Here is a 17315-nt window from a genome sequence, read left to right as displayed (position 1 = left end):
GTTACTTCCCAGCGTGTGGTCACTTCGGTGACCCAGACCCTCCAGTAAACACAGATGTTCTCTGAGAAGAGACAGTCCACTGGGTGTCCTCAGCTCAAAAAAATTCGCCATGACCCTCCTCCCCACAAAAAATTATAGTAAAAATGTCATTCAGGGCAACCGTTCAAACCGCTTTCCTAACACATAGGTTTTGGGGGAGGGGAAAGCTGCACATGCACGTCTCAAAAGCAACTACTGGGTGGCTCAGTCAGTTGAGTGTCCGACTTCGGCTGGGGTCCTGGTCTCACAGTTCGTGAGTTCGAGCCCCGCATCAGGCTCTGTGCTGACAGCCCAGTCTGGAGCCTGCTTCCGATTCTGGGTCTCTCTCTCTCTCTGCCCCTTCCCCTGCTCATGCTCTGTCTCTCTCTCAAAAATAAACATTTTTAAAAACTTAAAAAGAAAAAAAAGGAACTGCAAGCTGAGCACGAGGTGATGGATCTCGTGGAGCACCCCAGGGAGAGCGAGTATAAGCAGAGTTACCTGCACAGGGCCAGGGGCCCGGCCACCGGCCCGCGGCGCTCGCTGAGCCAGGCCCAACAAGGACCCCGCTCCCTGACCTCAGCGAGGAAACACAGCTAGTGACCTGCCTTCGCCCTACTGAGCGGGAGGACCCCGGGCCACAGGGAGCCCAAGGCGGCACGGGAGCCCAGGCTGGGGAGAAGCCACCAGCAGGCAGGCCCAGCCAGCACTCTCTCTCTGGGACTCCGCTCTGTCAGTTAAGCGCCCACACGAAAACGCCGCCTGTGAATGGCGTGCTTTGGGCTGGGACAGAGGGGAAAACAAGAGCTGATTCCTGGGTTTGGGGGGCAGATATGACATCACACAGCCCTTTAGGAGCAAAACGTGGCCCACTCACAATTGCACGCATCCCTCTAATCCTTTCCCACCGCCACACAATGATCTTTCCTTCCTCGGATGTTTAGCCTCAAGTGACACAGTGCAAGGCAGCCCCTGACCTCTGCTCCCGGGAGCCAGTCCGGCTGGCAGGGTTTGGAGGGAGCCTTCAGACTGGGTGACATCTAAGGACCAGGCACACAGGCCAATCAGGAACTGATCTCATTAGACAAACCGAGTCGCAGCTCCTCGGTACCAAACGCCTGGCCCCTTCCTTCATGCCCGTGAAAGCCCCAGACCCTCTCTGTTGCTTCAAACCCAACCGAAGGTGGGGTCATCCCTCAGCCAGTCCCCTTGCAAGCCAGGAACCAATCTTAACCTTGAAAGGAGCACGGTGACCACACGAAAGGAAATGGCGCTCAAGGAACCCACACTCAAGGCCTAATACGCACTTTACCAAAATAAAATCCCAGAAGGAATTCCGAGCAAACACGGAACTACATTTGTACTAGCAGAATACTCACCGGGTGGGGAGCGCAAAATCCCCCCCACCCCCTGGCCTGTCAGGGCGCAGGGCCCGGCCTGACTCCCTGTGTTCACCAGCCATGACCTTACTCCAATGGCTGGGCCCTGGCAGGGCGAGCACCCAGGAAAGCCCGTTTTCCGGGATGATGCTAACATCCTGTACCTTTGTGTCAGCTCTACCTCAAACTTCAAACCTCTTACAGTTCGTGCCTGTGAATTTTACCTCAACGGTAGAACAAACCGAGCAGGCACGGGACTTCCTGCGACACACGCGGGCTCGAGGAAGCGTGCCGGTGCCCCCGGCTGAAGAACGAACGGAGGGAGGAGGCGGGCGGGACGGCCAGTCCGGGGAGGCCGGTGCTGAGATCTGAAAAGGCCTGCAGCACAACGCCGGGGGGACTACGAACTCGGAGTTATAACCGGATCTTTAAACAGTCCCTCCGTCTTTCCCACAAACCACAGCGCGGGGTGAGCGAAGTTACAACATCGACGGTCTCGGTCGCCGGCTTCCCTGCAGCAGACGAGAACGAGTCTCGGACGCGGAGAATCGTGCTCGGGCTCTGGGGCAGCGACCCCCTCCCCCCGCAGCTGGCTGTGCAGTTACCACCACCACCAACCCGTGAAAGGGGAGTGAAGAATGAGGACACCAGACTTGCTAAATAGGTATTGTTTATTAAGGCTTGTATTCTCCAGAGGAAAAGTTATCCGATGTTGTCCGTGACTCCACACAGGCAGGAACAGTTCAGAGAAAATGACACGTTCTAAATACAAGTCTAAATAATACAGCTTAAACTTTAACTCAGAGGGTCTTTTGGAGTAAATAGTTTTCGGAAGGTATCTGCTCTCTAAACAGGAAGATCCCCTACAGTGGGCGCGTGCAGACTGCGTGCCGGAGCGACAGGTGTGAGCACCATGGTCATGCTTGACTCGGACTCCAGGTGGCAGCCAGTTCAAGGTCCCTCGGTCCACAGAACAGGACAGCAAATTCAGTTTCTAAAAGGTTTTTTTTGTTGTTTGCTTTTTTTTTTTTTTTTACCCATTCAACGGGAAAGAGAAACCAGACGCGCACGGTGAAACCGACGCCCGCAGCATCGCCCGCCGCTCCGTCTGCACCAGCGGATCGGACGTGTAAAGCTCAGCATCGTGGGCAGGAAACTCAGAAGGGCGTCGGGTTGTCGGGAGAGGAGGGGGGCAGGTGGGGTGACGCACACAGCTCGAACGGCCGCCCGCTGAGCCCGGCCCTCCGCGTGCCGCCGCTTCCACCCCGCCGGGCGGAGAGCAGCGCGAGGGACCCGGCGGCCGCGGCGCCGGAGACCGTTCGAGGGTGGATGGCGCTCCGTGCGACGGGGCACGTTCACCACATCTGGAAAACTAAAACGTATCTTTTCGTCTAGTAGAAAAATCAAACGGATTAGCGTTTTAGACAGATAACAGGTAATAAAAATAGCAAACTGCCCAAATGAGGTGATCGTTAACTTGTTGATTTCAACATTTTGAAAAGAAGTATTTTAACAGAAGACAGTAAACGCCAAAAGCAGTCATGGTTTCTCGTGTCTGCTATGAAGCAACAAAGGGCTGAGAAATGAGTTCCGCGTAAACATGTTAAAGGACACTGACCAGAAAAGTAAGAACATAATTTCTGCATAAAAACCCAAAAAAACCCAAAAAACCACCTTTCAGATGTATTAGGGCTTTCTGTTTGGTTTGCTTTTGAAGGATACTTATATCTCACATTAGGTCTGATTGATAGGCTGACAGAAAACATACTCCTTTATTAGTGAGTTCTAGAATACGATAATCCATAGAAAAAGTACAAACGAACGCAGATCCATCTGGGCAAAAATGAAAGACAATGAGCGAAAGGTGCGACGAGTCGGGCCCCGCACGAGACAACAGCACCAAGCACACGTTCTCTTCAACTTTTTAGTCCGACGTTAGAACACATAAGAAACTGCTTCATCCTTATTGTTTGTTTCGATTCTGCCGTTCCTGTAAATAGAAAAAGGAGAAGACTTGAACACACGGAGTGAACACGCCATGCACACTCCCTCCAAAGTGAGGTCCCCCGGGCCGCGCTGTGGGCTGTGGCCCCCATCTGGGCCTGCACCCCCCCCGCGGGGACCAGCCAGGCCACGCCAGCAGGCGCCCCGGGCCTCTGATAACTATGCCCAGCCCTCGGCGTCCACCTGCTCCACGCAAGTCCTCTCTGGCCGGGTCTCTTTCCTACCACACCCAGAACCATCTTTCCCAGAGCACGTCTGACGAGCCCGTGACGCATCTCAGTCTCTCCCCACGTCTGCCCGGCTGGCTTCTCATCAACAGGGGCAGAAATCACATTGGTCCTTCCTCACGGTGCTGCAACTAAACTCCACTGGAGACACGCAAACAGCGGTCTAAGGAAGAAGCACACTGCTGAAAGTTCTGGTAGGTTCCACACGTCTCTCAAGCTCCCTGGAGGAACAGCGTAATGCCGTGAGTGCCCCGAGTCTGCCTGCAGGCACGCCTCCCACGGACCAACTCGACACTCTCTCTTCCCAACCCCACTGGCCAACTCAGGTTTGGCCTTGAAAATGGCAACCGGTTACAGGCAGAAATTTACCCCTAGCCTCGTCACAACTCCCAGAACCTAGAGAAGTCAGGAAGCGTATCTGAGATAAACCACAGCCACACAAAGCCTGCTGCCAGGCTGAAATCCACCGAGGAGCTTAAGCTTCATGACCAGTGATCTCTGCTCTATCCCTGCAAATTCAGCAATTCGATATTTTGCTCTACACCTAAAAGAGTGAGAATACAGGATCTCAGTAACTGGAAATAAATCACACACCCCTCTCCTTTCCCTACAAACGAAAGAAGGACCAATGCGTTTTCCAACTTTTACAAACCGTGATGGTTACGCTATGTGCAGCGCCTAACACTGCTAACGTCACCATCGGCTACAGGCCTTTCGGCTAAAAATGCTCCGGGACGCTTGCCATTCACAGACGGGTGACGCGTCTGTCGGTACAGGACCGCACACCCAACCATCGTCAACTGACGTTTAATTTAAAAAAGGATGTTTCGATATCAAAACGGCAGGAAAAAACCTCAGCATGAACTCTCTCAGACAAGCCGGCTTCACAGAGTGTGCTTCGCCGTCCTTGTTCCCACCCTGGGCCAGTTCACGGCCACGGGCCCCGTTCCGCCGCAGCACAGGCAGACTCGCTTCAGCGGGCCGGAACTGCTCAGGCTCCGGGAGGTTCTCGGTGGCCGAAGGGGAACGCACTACGTCGGAGGCCCAACTCGCGGCTCGCACCCCGGGTTCTAGATGCTCACTTCCGGTTAGGGGAGGCCTGCGTTCCACACCCACTCTGCCCCCACCTCCTCTTTGCCACCCGGAGGGAGAGTTCAAGGTCCCAAAACCTGTAAGGCACTGGGTTTTCAGGAGAAAAAGAAGCCACGGCCTCCAGACCAGAGCTTCCCGGGCGAGGAGGGCGGTGCCCTGGGGTGTCAGGCAGGGCCTGTAGCCCCCCGCGGCCCCAGCAGCCTCGCCGGCCTACCCCAGTCCACAGGCGTTATCTCTAAGTGTCCAGGGAGAATTCTGCACCATGGCCCCAGGGCTCGTGTTCCCCAAGAACCACAAAGCTGCGTGGTCACGTCCACTTACGCGCCCCCCCCCCCCACGGGTGACCGTGCCCGGACAAGCCCAGACGCTGCTGGCCCTGCCCGAGGCCACGGGGACCTGGCGGTCGCCGGGCCCCAGCCGGCGAGCACGAGGCCTCGGCTCCGGCTCCGGCCCCGGCCCGCCCGGAGCTCCAGCGCGAGAAGGTCAGACTCACCTTGCGCACCTCCTCCTCCTCCTCCTGACGCTTCTCGTAGTGAGAAAAGTCGTCAAAGATGGAGGTCGTGTGCTTGTAGGAAGCGATGATTCTGAGCACTTGCTTTGCTTTCTCTAAGGGCACCTCCTGGGTGTCACGGGAGTTGGTGACCGGCTTGTTGTCGTTATTCTCCAGCCTGATGTGCCGCAGCTGGTTGTTGGGCACGTCCTTGACGAAAATCCATTTCACGTCAAACTTGCCTTTCCACTTGTCCTGAGACCAGACCCCCGCGCTGGTGCCGTAGTCCACGGGCGACTTCATCTCGGCCACCCCGCAGAAGTGCCCGCTCCCGTTGACGCTGAAGAGCAGGTACACGGGCCCCTTGCTGCCGGCGGCGCGGAAGGCCCCGTCCAGGCGCTTGTTGCCGTGCTCCGTGCTGCACCAGATCGAGTACTTGATGGAGCGGTGGATGTCGTCCTCCGAGTAGCTCTTTATGATGAACACGCGGCCGCTCTTGAGGTTCCAATCAAACTCCTTGGGGTTATAGCTGTGGGCCGCTTTCAGTTTTTCCAGAACGGGGTGGGACTCCACGCTGGGGGCAGAATGAGGCTGAGCGCTTCCGGGAGAGTTACCGTCGCCGCCGGCCCCTCCGCTCTGCCCGAAGGCCGCATTTCTGTTGCGAGGGGCGACCCAGCGGGTCTGGGGTGGCTGCTGAGGGCTCGGATACTGCGGTTGGGCCAAAGGGGGGGGCTGAGCGGGAAGAGGCTGCACGACCGGTTGGGGCTGCGGGGCAGGCTGGGGGGCCGGTGCCTGCTGGGGGGCCGGAGGCTTGGGCACAGGCCCTTTGTTGTCCCACGTGCCGATGTCCATGTTATGCTTTATAGGTGGCGGGGGCAGGGCTGCCCCGATGACAGGTCCGCTTTTTGCTTTCATTTTCGGCTGTGGCTTGGCCGGCTTGCTGGCGATGGCAGCCCACGAGGTCGGCTTTGAAACCGGCATATTCACGCTCGTCCCACCACTCCCGGAAAGGACACCGGCCATCGCCACGCTGCTGACCACCGACCCCACGGTCTTGACGGCAGAGGTGGTGACGTCCCCAATCTTCAGGCCCACCATGCCCTGCTCCAGGCTGTTCATGCCGGGGGCCTTGTTGAGGGTATCGCTGTGGAAGCCCGTCTGCCCGTCCACGATCGTGCCACCCAGGGAGCTCGGCGGGTACGTGTAGCTGCTCCCGTAGGCTGAGCTCTGAGCCTGCTGCCCCTGAGACCCGCTCGTCCCCCAGGCGGAGAAGGCAGGGTTTTCGGGGAAGAAATTGAACCTGTGCTGGTAGATGCTGTTCCCCAGGCCCCCGGGCTGGCCGAAGACAGCATCGTGCATGAAGTGGTGGTCTCCGTTACTGAGCTGTCCGTAGGTGGTGAGGTACGGGATCGGAGGGTCCCCTCCAGTGGACCAGGGCGCCTCATTGAGGGAGTAAGGAAATCCGATGGACGGTGGGTAGTAGCTGGACAGGTAAGGATCCGCCATGGAGGGGTAACTGTTACTCTGGGAAAACAAGCGGGGACGGGTTAGACTGCTCTCAGGACGCGACTCGGAGACTTCCTGCCTCGGTCCAGGCGGGCTGCACGGCACCGTCACCCCCCACAGGAACCGAGGCCACCCAGTGAGAACACAGCAAGGGCTGAGAGCAGCCAGGTGGTCACCTGCGGCGTGCTGGGTCCGCGTGACGCGACCAGGCCCAGCCGCCCCGGCACTGGCCGCCAGCAGTCCACCTGCAGCCGCTCCTGCACCCTCAAGCAGCACACTGTTCACGCGGGAGGGAACCAGAGCGAGGAGCGGCGACGCCGCCGACCCCGCACACGGGACAGCACTGCCGGCACGGCGGGAGGGGAGGACAACTGCGGGAAGGCCAAGACGGCTTTCGGGGAGCTCGGGGCGACAGGGCGGCTTGCCCGGCAGCCTGGTTTCAAGCCCCCTGACTGCTCAACGCTCCCGCGGGTCCCCGCGGGTCCCGGCTCACGGGCAACACCCTTTTCCGCTGGACCCACGGGCTCCTCCCACCCCCTCTATCAAAGGCCGCTTCAGAGGCCCCTCCCACAGGCCTTTCCTGCCAGCCCACCCCCACTTCCGAGTCCAAAGGGGCCTCGCCATCTCACATCCCCACCACGGCCCAGGCGTGGCCTTGGCTCTCACCGCGCGTCAGACAGCACGGAGGCCTCGGCCGGCTCCTTGGCCAAGACTCCGTGTCCTGCCTGCTCTCTGAGCTGGAGAAGCCTTCACATCGGGCTCCAACTTCACCTGGGATTCCTTACTGAGAGGACACCCGTGCGTCGGCTGGAGCCTCAGAGAGGGCTTTTCGAGCGGCTGGACTGCCCTCAAGGCAGCAGAGACTCACCTCCGGAATCTCAGGAAATCTGCCCAGGGTGTGGATTTAGACCTGAGGTCAGCCATTCTGGCAAGGCGTCTCCTTGGGGAGAGACTCAGCGGGCTTCTGGCCACAGCTGGGGCCCCCTGGCCATGCCACTGGCAGGTGATGTAGATGGTTTCCTGGCAGGTGTGGGTGGTAGGAGGAGTGGAGGGGTGCAGGCTAGGGGTGCAGGCTTCCTGCCCAGGGCAGCTGGTTTAAGGAGTGGCAAGGCCATAAAGGAAAACAAGAGTGGAGGCAGCAGCAAGCTTGCCGGCCCATGCTACCATTTTCTGACTGCTTAGTGGGCCCCCTCCTCTCCCCTACCCTCCTCTACAAACAACCAGAAAGTTCTACAAGGAGAGCATTGGCCAGAGACCTCCTCCTCCAGCCCTGCACCGACTATCACGTGAGAACACCGCTGTCCTGGCCAGCACAGTCCCAGGGACCCACGCGGGGGGGGGGGGGGGGGGGGGGGGGGGGGGAGCCGGGCTGAGGCCGCCAGGGAGGGAGAGCCAGAATGCCAAACAAGCATTTGCGCTCTGCCACCGTGAGAAGGCGTGGGACTCTCCAGACCCCGCTCCCCCAGAGGACCCTCTGGAGAACAGGCCGGTCCCTCAGCAGTCCCAGCCCAACACGTGACGTCGGTCACCCAGCCTCCTGGCTGTCGGTCTCCACTGCCACCTCCTGCTGCCCCATCCCATCGAGGATTCGCAGGACCTCAGGCATCGCCGCTCCTGCCTGTTGGCTGCTCCATTTGACGGCAGACAACTGCAGAAATCACTTTTTAAAAGGCAAGGACTTTCCCAGTAATAAAAATCACGGAGATGCCCAGGGGGTGAAAAACAGACAACGAACCGGCCCCATCATCAATGTCCCATAAGCCGCGGCACAGCTGGAGCTACCTTCCCCAGAAAGGACGTCAGTGACTCCGGCCCCTTTCTCGTAACCTCCTCTGTCTGCCTGCATCCAACCTGGGCCCTCAAAGACGCTCTCCAGGGGGCCGGTCAGGAGGGAGAGCAAATCACCAGGTTCGGGCAGAGGGCATGCTCTGTGAGGCGAGGGGCAGCCCCAAGAGCTAAGCCTGCCGCCTGACCTCAGCACCCACAGACGGGGCTCACACGGGGCTAGCACCTCACTCGTGACTCACAGGCAAGCCTCACCCGTAGCAGGATGTAACTGAGGACACAAACCATCATGCGTTGTGTTCTCCATTCAACATCCCTCCAAGTTCATCTAAAGTCCTGCTGTGGACTGGACAGAACTGGCGTTCCGGGTCCTGACCATGCTGTGCACAGGCGCTTCTCGGCGGCTTCCAGCCGGGACCGTCCCAGGAACAGGAAGCCAGCCAGCCGGCACCCCTGAGCCCTCCTGGCTCACGGGAGTGCCTCCCGGCAGGAGGGCGTCTGGGAGAGAAGTGGTGGCCCTGAGTGGACCTAACCCTCTCCTCCTGGGACCCGTCAGTGCAGGCGGGTCACGGCGAACACGGACAGGAGAGTCACAAAAGCACCTGGACTACAGATCTTCCTCCAACGCTACGGCTCTTACAGCAAAAGGAACGGAGACTCCTCGCTTCAGGGCCCCAGATGAAGGGGCGTCCTGACAAGCGGCCGCAGGCCCACCAGCAGCCGTCCCCACGCGCACCGGGCCCGGCACTCCCCGGGCTGGACGCCAGCCCTGCCCACGGCCTCCGTCCGTCCGTCTGTCCTCACCTCTGTCCTCCCCGGGACACGACTGATTCCAGGCCACCTGGCGGGCCGCGTGCGGCAACCTCAGCGCCGTGAGCCTGACTCGGTCTCCACCCCCGTCCTCCCGGCAGCTCTTCGCTGCACCACCGGCCGTCTTGCCTTCAAAGCGCTGAAGCCAAGCAAGTCAGTGTACGAACCTACGTGCAGTCAGTCACTGTCCCGTGAGAAGACCCGGATGTGTTTACTCTCGCTTGCTATTCGGACCACACCCCCTCCCTCCCGGGCTGTGCTGCACAGGAAGCGGTCCCCGTCAGTCCGTCCGTCCGTCCGTCCGCAGCACATAGGGCCCAAATGCTCTGGCCTTAACTTCCAGCAAAACTGAAATTCTCCTCCCCGCATAGGTGAACCGGACCGCGGCCGCGACTGGCCAGGCCGTGCCCCGCAGCGCGGGCTCCGGGCAGATGTGCTGCCGCCTGGACGCTCCTCGGCTCGACCCACCGCGCCCCGAGGCTGCCAACTGGGGGCCGGTGTCTCGGGGGTGCGGGTGCAGGCGCTGCAGCGGCAGAAACGAGCGCTGACTCTCCCTCCGGGCAGGCAGCCGCTCGAGGCAGGGGCGCTGCACGTCCAGGAAAAGGCAGGACCTACAAAAACCTTTTTGAGGCCAGTGCAGGTAAAACCATCCCCCTGACTGACGCTCCCACATACGAGACTCCGTCTAATTGTAGCCTTTGCTAGAACGCAGGGCCCCAAAACAGGGAGGCGAGGCGGACTCATCTTCAAGGCAAGCTGAGGCTCCACGAGGAAAGACTGACAAACACCGGACTCCCGGGCGCCTCCTTGTGGCCAAGTCCAAGATCACAGACAGAATGGGCTCTCCAGACAAAACAGACTTCCACCAAGTCTCTGTCTGTGATCCCTGCGTCACTCTCGTTGAAAAACCACAGCAAAACACAATAATGAACCTATTCTAAAATTCAAACCTTTTCACACTTGGTAAAGTACAGTCACGTTAAAAAATAAACTCATCCTGAACGGCTAGAAATTACGCTTAAGTAAATTACGTAGAAGCGGAAAGCATCAACGGCAATTATGAAGAGTGACAAAGGGACCAGAGCTGCAAGGGGCCCAGCAGGTGCACCCAGGGGAAGCCCCGGGGACACAGGCTTGGCTGCATGTGTCTCCGTGCAAGAGGACTGCAGTCCCTCAGCTGGCTGGGTCGTGTGCAAGGAGCACAGTTTCTGACGCCAGAGAATTTCTGCCTTTGTGTCCAGCTCGAGGCACGTAGTTTCCTCTTTTAAGTAGGCTCCACACCCAGCACGGAGCCCAACACAGGGTCGGAACCCACAACCCCGAGATCAAGACTTGGACGCCCAACCGACTGAGCCACCCAGGCGCCCCATGAGGCACGTCGTTTTGAGCAACTTGACATTAAGAAGTATGTGAAGACCCCACTGGGCCCCACCAGCCGCACTCCACGATGGCTGGTCTCCCCTGAGTGGGCGCCATCACTGAAGCCCACAGCCTTTGGACACGACCACAAGAAACCCGCGCCAGGCCACGGCCTACGAGACCACGCGCTCCTTGCTAACTCCCTCAGTCGCTCGAGCCCGCCAGAACTGCCCAGCAGAGCAAGCCCTGAGCCAGCTGGCCCCCAGGCTCTCCACATGAAGTGGCCCACCCAACAGGGCATCAGTTTAGCCTGGCCTTGGGCTGCGGGGTGAAAACCACCCCCAAACCTGACAGAAACCCTGGATGACAGCCGAGCACGATTTTCAAGATGAGCTGGTCTTTTTATGAACAGAAGCACCTCCCGAGGCCAGACGCTTTCTGCAAAGAGCGAGAAGGTACAAATTTCAACCTGACCACCTAAGGAACCTCTGGGATGGGGCACACCAGGTCCTGGAAACGGAGGTGAGAGCCCACCACACCCTCAACTGCGAAAACACACCCCAGCACGTCAAGTGGCTCTGCTCAAAGTGGAAGTCGATCCTCACGTCAGAGGCATCACAGCTTTCTAGAAGAATAAGCATAAACCCATGACGGTGCTTGGCACTGAAAACGGGAACAGGAAAACTTGCAGAACTTTCTCATAAAGTGAAAACATCCTATCACACTCAGAACACAACTGAACTGAACACAATTGAGAAATAAACTAGAAAAGTTTGCTTCCACTCCTTTGCATCTCTGACAGACGTGCCTGGGCAAACAAGCGCGTCTGCTGACAACCGAGTGATTCGGTTCAGTCCGTAGTATCCACACCGTGTGGCCCCCACCCAGAGCCCGTCTGCTCCCCCGCACTTCCCCCCACCCATCTCCTAAAGCTAACATGTATTTCGTGTCACAGAGGGGATGCAGGGCTGCTACATCAGGATGCTCCCGGGGGCAACCAGGAAGGGACAAATGCACGCCCGAGGGCCCAAAGGCCCTCCTGCACCCAGGACCCCGGCTCCGTTGTGGGGCGTTACAAGTTGAACTAGCCTGAACAGCATGCTTGGAAACACTTTCCAAATCGTCCCGGTATTAAAACTTCATAAAACACAAAAACAGAAATAGCCTCGAACTTGCCACTACAAACACCCATATTAAAAAAAAGCGTCACGGGGCTGACGGCCTCGTCACCATCCTCCCTGCGGTGACGGCCCCAGAGGTACACAGGCAAAGTCCCTTGTGAAATGGCACCCTTCCAATACATGCCACCTGTCACATGTCCAAAACACCTCAATAAAGAGAAGCACAGTGCTGGCAACTGAAGTGCACTGCTCCCGGCCACACGAGCCACCACTGTCCCTCACTCACGTGCGGTCGGGCGGGCCCCATGGCGCGCCTCCCGTCTGGGAGCTGGAACACCGAAACACAGAGCTGTCCTCAGGAGAAGCCTTTGCCAGCAGAGCCCAAACCCAGAGGTGCCATCAATCCCCAGTGGCTTCTGTCTGCAAGGAGGCCACATGCGTGGTGGCCAGGACGAAGAAAGTAGCAACAAACACAAGGACCGAACGAGCCCCTGCCGTGTGCATGGAGGAGACCATCTCCCCCCCCCCCCCCCCCCCCCCCCCCCCCCCAGTTAGTCCAGAACCTAGCTCTGCCACAAACTGGCTCCACCACCCGGGCAAACCAGGCCTCTCGGGCCCTTTTCTTCATCCACAAAACAAGAGGACCAGGAAAATTAGGCTCTAAGAGCTCTCCCGTGTTACCCGCATTCTACACTCTAACAGTTGGCCATGTCTGGAAAATCTGTTCTCAATCAAGAACCTGGATTTACTCTTGGGGCCCCGGGTGGCTGTCGGTTGAGCGTCCCAACTCTTGACTCCAGCTCAGGTCATGAGGTCAGTTTCGTGAGCTGAAGCCCCGTGTCAGGCTCTGGGCTAACGGTGCAGAGCCTGTTTGGGACTCTCTCTCGCCCTCTCTCTCTGCCCCTCCCCAGCTCTCACGCATGTGCGCTCTCTCAAAATAAACAAACAAAAAAACGAAAAAGATCACGAATCTACTCGTAAGTAATGTGATTAACCACCTTGCTGAAAAGCACACCAATACCCAGGACAAAGGGCTGTTTTAAGGCTGTCCCTTGCAGCGTCACCCGACCCCTGTCCTCCCAGCTGGCTTCACCCAGGGTGAAACAGCCGTAATTACCCTCCTGACAGAAAATCATCTGCTCTGCTTCTAAGGAAATTCGCCCAAATAACATGAAAGCGCCTGCCTCATAAAAACATATTTCGAGTGAAACAATTCCCCTCACCTTTCTTTGGTCAAAGCCTAAAACACGATACCGCCACAGCATTCAGACCACGTAAGGAAAAAAATAAAGTACTCATTCAACTTCCTGCCATTACCCCGACAATGCGTCACCGAGGCCAGGGTAGTTCTCTGCCCCACCTGGCCCTGCCCAGAGGAGGGGTGGGTCCTGGGGGGGGGGGGGGTGCAAGGGGAGGGGCTCTAGAAAGGGTGTCCTGGGCACCTTGACTGCAGACTGGCTCAGTGCAGTAAGGACAGGGGCACCTGGGAGCTCAGTAGGTTGAGCCTCCGACTCTTGATTTCGGCTCAGGTCATGTTCTCCGAATTTGCGGGATCGAGCCCCGGTCAGGCTGAGCTGACGGTGTGCAGCCTGCTTGGGATTCTCTCCCTCTCTCTCTCAAAAATACACATTTGAAAAAAAGAAGGACGAAGACAGGGAAAAGTTTTAAGTTCTAAGACACTTTAGAAAGGGGCAGACTGGCAAGAAAAGAGACAAACTAATTTCATTCCACCCCAGGGAAGAGGCAAAGCCTGGTTTCGTTCCAAAGCGAACACGCGTAGTATGTTTTAAAAGTGGTGGACGCTATGCTTAACCCTGAACTCCAACTAGCCTGGTGGTTTTACCCAGTGTAAGTCAGCCCCCAGGAGACGCCATCAAGACACTTCTGCTCGTCATACCGGTATGCGTGTAGGGGGAGGAGACCAGGAAGGCTGCTCAGCACCCCACGACTCACAGCCCCCCAAACAAAGACTGTTTCCGTCCAAAATGCCCACAGGGCCACGGCGGAGAAACTCTGAAATACCAAAGAAAAACGGGCAGCTACGACCTGCTGGGCCCTGTACAGGTGCCATGTCGGAGCTTGACGAGCACTGCCTGCCATCCTCCCAACGACTCCCCAGCCGTCTCCACAGCCAGTCTTCTACAAAAGGACAGTGAGGCACAGAAGAGGCGAGCCACCTGAGGAAGTGTCACACGGCAGCGGAGTGAAGATCCGAACCCAAGGCCAAAGTCTGGCTCCGGAGCTGGATTCTTAGATGCTCTCCTGGACCACAATTCTACTTGCCCAGAGCTGAAATAACTCCCCGGGAAATCTCAGACAACGACACACGCCTGCACTGCATCCACGGCGGTGCATCACTGGGCCGTAGGCACTGAGGACGACAGAAGTCCCCCTGCAGACGGCCCCAGCGGGACCTTCCTTCCCGGGGCGCGCCGCCTTCCCCACACTCACGCCCCATGTTTAACTCAAGGCTAGTCTTCTGAGCAGATCCTCAGCATGCTCTCTGTTGCTAGTACTGTATGTGGTGCTTCTTTGTTGTTTAGGATGATAAAATCAGAAACATAGCAGGAAAGTTGCATTATGAGGCTCAGAACTAACATAAAAATACAGGTTTAAAAAAAATAAAGAACAAAAAAGCTCACCTGATTTGACTGTCCAGAAAGGTAGGGCTCAAAGTCATTGTCATGGACTGTATCCTTCTGATGCAAAGAACCATTTTGTACTAGAACAAGAAGTTGCAAAATGTTATCTTTGAATTTAAAAAAATTACTTTTAAGCATGGAAATCAAAGACAGTAAAGCCTACGTCCCTCGATTTCTAAAAATTGCTTTTACTTAAGAAAGAACACAGTACCCAGCTGACGTTTACACAATTAGGACGGCAAGGCACAACTTTCAACAATTTCATGTTTTTGGTAAAAATTTGATCATAATTTGGTAGAACTTGACAAAATAGCCAAGAGCTTGTAACTGGGCTTCGGGGATGATGGTGTGGCCTGAGCAGACTACGGAGGCAACCACGGCGCCTGCAAAGGCCTCACTGCGAGTGGGGGGACGGCGAAGAACCGGGAGCTTCCGGCCCGGGCAGCGGGGCCAGGCTGTGACCGAAGGACGCTTCCGAGCTCATTTTAATCCGGCTCTCCGCTTACTTTCCGCTGTTTCAACGCTCAGCCGAAAAAGGAAAGGAAAGGTAAATAAAGTGCTGGGCCCTTTCCAGTCTTAAAACACGATGAACCATATTTGGTTACACCCGAGTAACACACACTGGTTGAAAAGTCTTCCAAGTAAACACGAAGTGTCACTTACGGCTCTCACGACAGGGAGTCTTGGGGGTTTACCCTAAGCCAGCACATCACGAGAGACTCCCGAGGCCCGGTTCACTGGGGCTCTAACTACTGGGGTGCGCAGCTAGCTCCCCAGGGCCCCCGGGGCCAGCCCCGCACACCTGCCTCCCTCCCTTCCCCCATTCAAGTCCACCATCTTGCAGCGGGGAGGGAGGACGCGATGCCTCCCGCCACCCTTTTACTTACTTCTCCTTGAAAAGTCCCCGATCTCCAGCTGCTAAACCTCCCGGTATCGCCACCTAACATCTATCTCCCGGAAGCACACGGAGGAGAAGCGTCCGGCTCCAGACGCCCTTCCGAGACCTTTTCTCCCCCACATGGCCCGCCGCCTCCTCCATCCAGGACCCGCAGCGACCGCGCCAACTTCGCTCACCTTTAGTATCCTGTCCTTTTGTTCTCTGTGTCGCCGCAGGCCGGGTCGTGCGCGCAGACGGGACCCCGGGGAGAGGGAAACACAAAGTTATTCACGAGGACCCCTCCCGGGCGTCGGGCGCGCTCCGGCCCCGAACGGGCCCCGCCGCCCCGGGGCGCCCCCGGCCGCCCTCCCCCGCGCCCCCGGGCCCCGCTACCTGGGGGTCCACGCTGGTGGCCGACATGCTTCATGAACGGCGCGGCGCGGCGCGGGGCCGGGGCGCCCGCCGGCTCGGGCCTCCCCGCGAGGCCGGGCCTGTCACCCGCGCTCTCGCGGCCCCGGGCCCGCCGCCTCCTCCCCGGGCGCCGGCCGGGCGGCGGCGGCGGCGACTGCTGGGCGCGCGGGCCGCTCGCGGGGCGCGGCGCGGTGAGACGGAGCCCGGACGGGACGCACTGACGAGGCGCCGACTCCAATGGCGGCGGCGACGGCGGCGGCGACGGCGGCGGCGGCGGCGGCGTCGGCGGGGACGAGGCTGCGCGACGTCAGCGCGCGCGGGGCAGGCCGGGAGCGCCGACGGGCCGCCACGCGCCGCGCCTGCGCGCCCTCGCCCGGCGGGACGGATGTCGCGCCCGGGTCCCGGTATCGCGCGGCGGGGGGGCGGGGCGCGCCCGGGAAGTCACGTGGGCGCACCCGGCGGCGCCGCGGGGGGCCGGGCGGGAAGCGGCGGCGGGTCGCCTCCCGGGGGCTGCACCTGCCGGGCCCGGCGCCTGCACCCTGAGCTGCTGGCGCAGGTCGTGGGCCCCAACGCCCCCCGCTCGTGCTTCTCCCCGAGGTCTGAACAAGCTGAGCCGGCGAGTGCGACCGCCTACCGAAAGCCGCTTACAGCGGGCTGGACCCCCGTCTACCCTGCAGCTCGCTCGCCCCTGGCGCCCCACCAGCGTCCCTCAGAGGGGCAGCCTGGGTGTGAGCTCTGCGGGCCGTGGGGCTGCCCCCCTGGGCTTCCTAAGTTTTGCGGTGGCAACAGCTGTCCCCCCCCTCCCCCCAGCCCTGTGCTTGGGCCTCCTTGAGGGAGCTGCCTTTCCAGCGCTCCCTTGGGCCTCCAGGGGGCTCCCCAGTTTATCGCCAGTTTGCATGTTAGTCTTGACCCCAGATTTCACCACAGGGAGGAAAAGCGAGTTCAGCCCCGCACCCTGCCCTGGTCCAGAACGTGCAAGGGGGCTTTCTGGTGTCTGTTTACCGCCGCCCAGCCCCTTCTTGGCTCCACCTTCCCGAAAGGGGTCCAGTTCTCATTCCACACTCACTCCCACCCCTCCCAATATAGGGTCCCCAGCCTGGACCCCGATCCCTTGCTGGAGAGCCCCTGTGGCCAATTCCCACTGTGGCTTCCAGGTGGGTCTCTGAGCTCCCTTTCCAGCTCTCTTTCCAGTGCACTGGTGGGTAAGATCACAAGCCCCAGATCTGGGCGCTGGTTGTGATGAAGGAGAGAGGCCTGGAATGCCGGCTCAGGCTGGGGAATCACAGGATCGCTCCCCAAAGCAGGGCCAAGGCAGATGCCAGCAGGCAGGTTAGGCACTAAGCAGGGTGGATGGGGACTGCTGGGATCATAGATCATAGTGGGACCCGAGACAGCCTCAGAGCCTGCACTGGCCCTGGAGAGACAGGATCAGCCGGGCACAAGACAACATCTCCAGCAGCTGCAGGAGGAGGTAGAGGTGGCCCTGGTGGGTGGGCGGGCCACGGGGGAGTGCGCTGCTCCAAGTTGCTCGTCCCTGGATCTCCCGGGGGCCCTGCCTGACCTAAGGATGGGAAAGGCAGGTTGGGCACAAGGC

At 59.0% G+C, this 17315-nt stretch overlaps 1 protein-coding gene across 1 annotated transcript; it reads right to left on the bottom strand.

The window, feature by feature from the left end:
• Nucleotides 1–2050: 2050 nt before the first annotated feature.
• YTHDF1 (YTH N6-methyladenosine RNA binding protein 1) lies at nt 2051–15952 on the bottom strand. The gene is made up of 5 exons (XM_023251009.2): nt 15704–15952; nt 15508–15532; nt 14434–14513; nt 5214–6734; nt 2051–3387 (listed from the first exon to the last, which is right to left on the bottom strand). The coding sequence occupies exons 1-5, from the start codon at nt 15728–15730 to the stop codon at nt 3361–3363; spliced, it is 1680 nt and encodes a 559-aa protein (XP_023106777.1). The 5' UTR covers nt 15731–15952; the 3' UTR covers nt 2051–3360.
• Between the last annotated feature and the right edge of the window lie 1363 nt (nt 15953–17315).

Source organism: Felis catus, chromosome A3, assembly GCF_018350175.1.
Source record: "Felis catus isolate Fca126 chromosome A3, F.catus_Fca126_mat1.0, whole genome shotgun sequence".
Classification (NCBI taxonomy): Eukaryota; Metazoa; Chordata; class Mammalia; order Carnivora; family Felidae; genus Felis; species Felis catus.
Note: the sequence above shows the minus strand (reverse complement) of the source record. Positions and strands in the feature narration are given on the sequence as shown.

Bases quoted from the DNA above. Each gene is read 5' to 3' on its own strand.
- YTHDF1 (XM_023251009.2), bottom strand. From the start codon at position 15,730: ATGTCGGCCACCAGCGTGGACCCCCAG. The intron at 6,735-14,433 runs GTGAGCTTTTTT...TTGTTTTCCCAG, and splicing joins TTTCTGGACAGTCAAATCAG to AGTAACAGTTACCCCTCCAT. The intron at 3,388-5,213 runs GTGAGTCTGACC...TTCTATTTACAG, and splicing joins AGGAGGAGGAGGTGCGCAAG to GAACGGCAGAATCGAAACAA.